The sequence below is a fragment of the Cebus imitator genome, unplaced genomic scaffold, assembly GCF_001604975.1.
Source record: "Cebus imitator isolate Cc_AM_T3 unplaced genomic scaffold, Cebus_imitator-1.0 Scaffold216, whole genome shotgun sequence".
NCBI classification, from domain to species: Eukaryota; Metazoa; Chordata; class Mammalia; order Primates; family Cebidae; genus Cebus; species Cebus imitator.
The window spans coordinates 1,263,966-1,271,093 of NW_016107531.1; the positions used below are offsets into that span (position 1 = coordinate 1,263,966).

General features: G+C 48.2%; 1 protein-coding gene across 10 annotated transcripts in view; it reads right to left on the reverse strand.

Annotated features, from left to right (window-relative positions):
• Nucleotides 1-7,128, reverse strand: part of LRSAM1 (leucine rich repeat and sterile alpha motif containing 1) — a 50,448-nt gene that overhangs the window by 29,477 nt on the left and 13,843 nt on the right. For all 10 annotated transcript variants that reach the window (XM_017549086.1, XM_017549088.1, XM_017549087.2 and 7 more), the window contains one exon: nucleotides 3,192-3,282. In XM_017549086.1, the coding sequence (XP_017404575.1) occupies nucleotides 3,192-3,282 (91 nt within the window). The remainder of the gene's footprint in view (nucleotides 1-3,191; nucleotides 3,283-7,128) is intronic.

Genomic DNA, 7,128 nt, shown 5'->3' on the forward strand with positions numbered 1-7,128 from the left:
AAAAAAAAAAAAAAAAAAGAAAAGAAAAGAAAGGCTTTGGTCTAGCTTAGCTGTTGGCCAGGGTGTACCCTGGAATCACCTGTCGATTGAAGGCTCTAATTTGCAGATGTGTGGCCTGGTGGCTATGATTGTAGCCGCCCCCCACAACTTTCTCTTAAACTAAAATATAACATACATACAGAAAAGGGCAAAAATCTCTTTTTTAAATATTAGTCAAGTGCAGCAGTGAGCCATGGGGAGACAGTAGAACAAGGACTTCAATCTGTAACTGACTGTGAGTAATCAACTGAGGTAACGCACTGCCTTTGGGCCAGGCAAGAGCACAGAATCTTCAGGCACAGCTTGATGAATGTTTAAAGGTGAACACACGCTCATGACCAGGAATGAGTGCTGGTTCAGAGCTCTGTGGTGACTGATAGGGGCACATATTCCTTTGTGTCCGGCTCCTCGCACTCCACATTGTTTGTGAGATGCATCCAGGTTGCTGCAAGGAGCAATGGTTCATTCTTTCCAGATGCTGTGTGGTATCCACATATGAGTATAAAACAGTTTAGTTATCCATTCTACTCCTGATGGACATTAGAGCTGTTTCCACTTTGGACTGATATAAATAATACTGCTATGAACACTTTTGCACGTGGCTTTTGGCATTTATTCATATGCATTTCTGTTGGGCATTGATACGGTCTGGCTCTGTGTCCCCACCTAAATTCCATCTGGAATTATAATCTCCACGTCTTGGGGGCGGGACCTCATGGGAGGTAATCAGATCACGGGGGTGGTTCCCCCATGCTGTTCTCATGGTGGTGGGTGAGTTCTCACAAGATCTGCTGGTTTTGTAAGGGGCTTCCCCCTTCATTTGGCTCTCATTCTCTCTCCTGCTGCCCTATGAAGAGGTGCCTTCCACCATGATTGTAAGTTTCCTGCGGCCTCCCAGCCATGTAAAACTGTGAGCCAATTAAATCTCTTTTCTTTATAAAGAATTTCTTCATAGAAATTGGGAATTTTACAGGACAAGTGGCTCACACCTGTAATCCCAGCACTTTGGGAGGCCAAGGCAGGGGGATCACCTGAATTCGAGACCAGCCTGACTAACATAGTGAAACCCGTCTCTACTAAAAATACAAAAATTAGCCGGGCATAGTGGCAGATGCCTGTAATCCCAGTTACTCAGGAGGCTGAGGCAGGAGAATCGCTTGAACCCAGGAGGTGGAGGTTGCAGTGAGCCTCAGCTCACTCGAGCCTGGGTGAAAGAGCAAGACTCTGTCTCAAAAAAAAAAAAAATTGGTAATTTCTTAATAGCAGTATGAGAACAGACTAATACAGGCATGTAGTTAGGAATGGAACTCATGGGCCATAGGATATTTGAATGTTCAGCTTGAGTAGATATTGAGAGTAATTTTTAAGGTAATTTTCAATTTATACTCCCACCCACAGCATATGGAAGTTCCTGTTGCTCCCACAACTTTGCTAATTCTTGGTATCAACGGTTCAGTTTTGGCCATTTTATTTTTTGTTTTTTATTTCTGGTTGACTTGTCAGCAGGAAGTTTGTTTTTTTTTCCATTGAAAACTTTCGGCCATTTTAGTGGGTATGCCGAAGTATTTCTTTGTAGTTTGAATTTGCATTTTCCCATTGACTAAGATGATGTCAAGCACTTTTTCAGATATTGTTGGTTATCTGGATATTGTCTCTTTTTATTGAGATGGATGTTGTCTCTTTTTTTTGAGAGGGAGTTTTGCTCTGTCACCCAGACTGGAGTGCAGTAGCACAATCTCAGATCACTGCAACCTCTGCCTCCCAGGTTCAAGTGATTCTCCTGCCTCAGCCTCCTGAGTAGCTGGGGCTACAGGCGCACACCACCATGCCCTGCTAATTTTTATATTTTTAGTAGAGATGAGGTTTACCCATGTCAGCCAGGATGTTCTCAATCTCTTGACCTGGTGATCCGCCCACCTCAGCCTCCCAAAGCGCTGGGATTACAGGGGTGAGCCACCATGCACAGCTAAGAAATTTTGATTTTAATTAAACCTTTTATTTATTTATTTATTTATTTTTTGAGATAGGGTATCGCTTTGTTGGAGTCTTGCTCCAGGCTGGAGTGCAGTGGCATGATCACAGCTCAGGATGAAACGATCCTTCCACCTCAGCCTCTCAAATATCTGGGAACACAGGTACATGCCACCACACCTGGCTAATTTTTATATTTTTTGTAGAGACAGGGTTTCACCATGTTTCCTAGGCTGGTCTCAAACGCCTGGGCTCAAGAGATCCTCCTGCCTCAGCCTCCCAAAGTGCTGGAATTACAGGTACAAGTTACCATGTCTGGCCTTAATTAAATCTAATGTACCAATCTTTTATGATGACTACTGCCTGTCTCCTGTTTAAAGAAGAGGTTAAAATTCATTTTTCCCACAGGGACATCCAATTGATCCAGAATGAGCTATTGAAAAGACCATCCTTCCCCACGGCTTTGCAATGGCCATGACAAGTCAGGTCACCATAGGCATGTGTGTCTTGCCTGCGTTCTGAAAGTCCCATAGGTGTCCTGAACCGCTAAGAACTTCCAGCCTGACAGGGAATCCTGCTCTCCTCCTCACCTCCAGCCAGTGCTGGCTCCAGGTTTTAGCTCCTTCTGCTGTGCATCTCTCTCCTGGCTGACCCCGATGGCCCCTAACTGGTCCCCTATCCTGTCCTGTACTCTTTCCTCCTCCAACCCCTTCTCCTCCCTGCAGCCTAATGACTGATCACATGCTCTCCCACTGGACACTGGGCCTGGGCACTGTCCCTGGCCTCCCCCATCTCTCTTCTCTCTGCTTCCTCACTCCAGCTACACTGGCCCTCTCTCTGTCAAACTTCCCATCAAGGCCCTTACATATGCACCTCCTGGTGGAACTGCCTTCTGCCTTTTCTAAGTCCTAACCACGCCTCCATGTCAGCAGAGCCACACTCTCAGACAGGCCTTCCCTGTGGCTCCAACCTACATCTGCCGCACCACTGTACTCTCATAACCAGTCTGTAACTATTTCCCCGTGTAATCATTTGTTTTGCCTGTTTTTCTTGCCAGACCTCAAACTCCAAGCAGCTAGGCACTATGGCCATTTCTGTCTCTGCCGTCCCCTAGCCTGGGTTGGGATGGCCATAGGGTCATGGTTCCTCAGTGTGGGGAGGAGGCAATGGCCTGGATTTACCTTTGCAGAGGAACTGCAGGATGGCCGCGGTGCCGTCGCCACACACCTCCGGCGGCGGGTAGACCATGGTGGAGGCGTCAAGGCTCAGCATCTGCAGACACAAGGGGAAACCACTTTACCGTACAGTTCACTTCACTACCAGCACAACCAGAGACTACCTGATTTCCTTATCAGTTTGTGTGTTGCCTGTCCTCTCTACCCAGCAGGCACGGCAGCAGCGTTCCCAGTACCTGGGATGGCTGCAGGCAGGCAGCGAACACTCGGTTCACTTTTTAAAAAATTTTTCTGAGACAGGGTCTCACTCCCATCACCCAGGCTGGCTCGACCACTGCAGCCTTGACCTCCCCAGGTTTAAGTGATCCTCCCACCTCGGCCTCTCAAGTAGCTGGGACTTTAGGCACATGCTACCATGCCTGGCTAATTTTTTAATTTTTTGTAGAGATAAGGTCCTGCTATGTTGCCCAGGCTGGTCTCAAAGTCCTGGGCTCACGCAATTCACCTGCCTCCCAAAGTGCTGGAATTACAGGCGCGAGTCATACACCAGGCCTCTCAGTTTACTTTGGATAAATACATAAGTGAGTGTAAAAAAGGAAATTATAGGAGAGCATACAGAACATGATTCCACTGGCTGAGTGTGGTGGCTCATGCCTGTAATCTCAGCATTTTTGGGAGGGAAAGGTGGGAGGATCACTTCAGCCCAGGAGTTCAAGTCCAGCCTGAGCAACATAGTGAGACGCCCCACTTTTTTAAAATTCTTTTTTCTTTCTTTTTTTTTTTACTTCTTTTTTCTATTTTAAAAAAAAGAATATTATTCTTCCTTTTTCCTTTGTTAGATGATATATTCATATACTTTTGCATTAATATTTTATAGAAAAAAATTTGGAGGAATATGTATCAAACTAAGTTTCCTCTAAAAGGAGATTCTGAGTTACTCTCTACATTAAATGTTATTTATTTCTTTTTTGAGATGGAGTCTTGCTCTGTGGGCCAGGCTGGAGTACAGTGGTGTGATCTTGGCTCACTGCAACCTCTGCCTTCCAGATTCAAGCAAATATTCTGCCTCAGCCTCCCAAGTAGCTGGGACTATAGGCACATGCCACCACGCCCAGCTATTTTTTGTATTTTTAGTAGAGATGGGGTTTTATCAAGTTGCCCAGGCTAGTCTTGAACTCCTGACCTCACCTCGTCCTCCCACCTCGTAATCCACCCACCTCGTCCTCAAAAGTGCTAGGATTACAAGCTTGAGCCACCGTGCCCGACTGAAATGTTTCTTAATATTTGCATTTTTTTTTTAACAATATACAGTATGACTTTTTAATATGTAATGACAAAAGTTTGCCGGCACACACATGCAGATGCCTCCGTGTTTATGAAGCCCAGGAAGCAGGGGCCTGAGCTCACACCCACAGAACCGCCCCCTCTGCGGTTGAGTTACGTTGCACCCAGTCTCCCCCTGCCAACCTCTGATCTCACCGAGTGTGGGCAGGCACGGATATCCTCTATGCCTGGGTGTCAGGGGAGTCCTAGAAAAGGAGAAGGCCTGGGAAGCTCTGATTTTGCTGTAGCACAAGTGGCTGGGTGGGAAAGGCGGCTCCAGCCCCCCAGCCCTGGCCAGCACAGCCCTCGCACAGTGGGTGCTGAGTGAACACGCCCTGCACAGCAGAGAGGGAGACCACCCCAGGGAAGAGGAACTCACTGCGCAGATGCTGAGGGCCCGACAGCAGAAAACCCCATGCTGGACACCCAATCTGGCACAAATGAACCCCACATGGGTGCTTAGTCACCATCAGTAAAACGTGGTGACTTAAGGGCATGGACTCTGGGCTACGCCAGAGCACGGATGCTGGCTACAAGCCATGTGTGGCCATTTACGGTTACATTTTAATTAACTGAAAATAAATCAGATTTAAAGTTTGGGTCCATGGCTGGTTGCAGTCACCACATTTCAAGGGCCCAGCAGCTACAAGTGGCAGGGGTGGCCGTGTTGGCTGCACAGATCATACAGCATTCTCATCGTGGGTAGCAGGAGGAGCGACTGGACATTGCTGTGCCAAAGACACCACCCTGGCTTCAGATCCGGCCATTGCATGCGGGCCCCTTAGTGTCGTGGGGTTGCGGTCCCCTCATAGCCAAACAGGCAATGTTACCATCCTGGTATGCTGTTGGGTGGGTGACGTGTGTGACACCTTAAGAAGACCCTGCCCACAGGACAGCCTGAGCTCAGAATGGTTCTCTTATCCTAAAAGAAGATTTGTTTGTGCCGGGCGTGGTGGCTCATGCCTATAATCCCAGCAATTTGGGAGGCCGAGGCGGGCAGATCATGAGGTCAGGAGATTGAGACCATCTTAGCCAACATGGTGAAACCCCATTTCGACTAAAAATACAAAAAAGTTAGCTGGGCGTGGTGATGCGTGCCTGTAATCCCAGCTACTCAGGAGGCTGAGGTAGGAGAATCGCTTGAACCAGGGAGTGGGAGGTTGCAGTGAGCAGAGATTGTGCCACTGTACTCCAGCCTCCAGACAGAGCAAGAGTCCTTCTCAAAAAAAAAAAAAAAAAGGTTTGTCTGAGGTGCCACCAAGAAACTCAAAAGATTTTGTTTTTTTTAAAGGAATCAAAATAAAATGAAGTGTCCAGGTTGGGAGTGGTGGCTCATGCCTGTAATTCCACCTACTTGGGAGGCCAAGGTGGGACGATTGCTTGAGCCCGATATTGAGACCAGCCTGGGCAACACAGTGGACCTCATCTCTACAAAAAATAAAAAAATTAGCCAAGTGTGGTGGGGCACACCTGTGGTCCCAGTTTCTTGGGAGGCTGAGGAGGAGGATCTCTTAAGCCTGGGAGTTTGAGGCTGCAGTGAGCTATGATTGCATCACTGCACTCCAACCTGGGTGACAGCATAAGACCCGGTCTCAAAGAAAAAAAAAAAGATTTAAGTGTCCAGAGCTTGCACCAGATGTCTGAGGATGCTTTCAGGATAGGGAACATGTGCTCTGAGCTGTGTTGTCTAAAATGGTAGCCACTAAGGACCCACGGCTATTTAAATATAAATTAATTAAAATTCAATGAAATCAAACTTTCAGTTCCTGGCTAAACACACAAGCCACGTTCCAGGTGCTCCGTAGGTACACATGGCTAGTGGCTGCTCTGGACAGCATGGTCACTGAACATTTCCATCACTGCAGAGTTCCAGTGGGCAGCAGAGAGGACAAGCCGTGTTGGCCTGTCTCCCCAGCCAGCCCTTCCTCAGGTAAGAGGGCCCCGGCTGCTGAGGTTAGCCCTTCCTCTGCTGTCTGTGCTCACCTGCCCACTCTGACACAGATGCCTCTGCTTGGTAGGCTGGGCTGGCTGAGAAAGGGGTCTACTCCAGGCCACTCTGGAATGCTGGCCAGACTGCATGTCATCATAAATGGAGAAGTCCCTGTTCCAGATGCCGAGTGGCCCAGGGGCGGGGAGCACAGGCGTCAGCTTCAGACGGTCTGGTTACAACCATCTCTGCTGTCACTGACTGCGTGGCCCTTGGGCAAATTTCTTAAACTGCATATGCCTCAGTTTCTTCATCTACAAAGTGGCACAACAGTATTTGCCTCACAAGACTTCTGTGAGGATTCAGGGAGCGATTCCAGGTCATGCCCAGCCTTAGAAAGCAACAGATAGCCGGGCGCGGTGGCTCACGCCTGTAATCCCAGTACTTTGGGAGGCCGAGGTGGGTGGATCACGAGGTCAAGAGATGGAGACCATCCTGGTCAACATGGTGAAACCCCGTCTCTACTAAAAATACAAAAAATCAGCTGGACATGGTGGCACATGCCTGTAATCCCAGCGACTCAGGAGGCTGAGGCAGGAGAATTGCCTGAACCCAGGAGGCGGAGGTTGCGGTGAGCCGAGATTGCGCCATTGCACTCCAGCCTGGGTAACAAGAGTGAAACTCCGTCTCAAA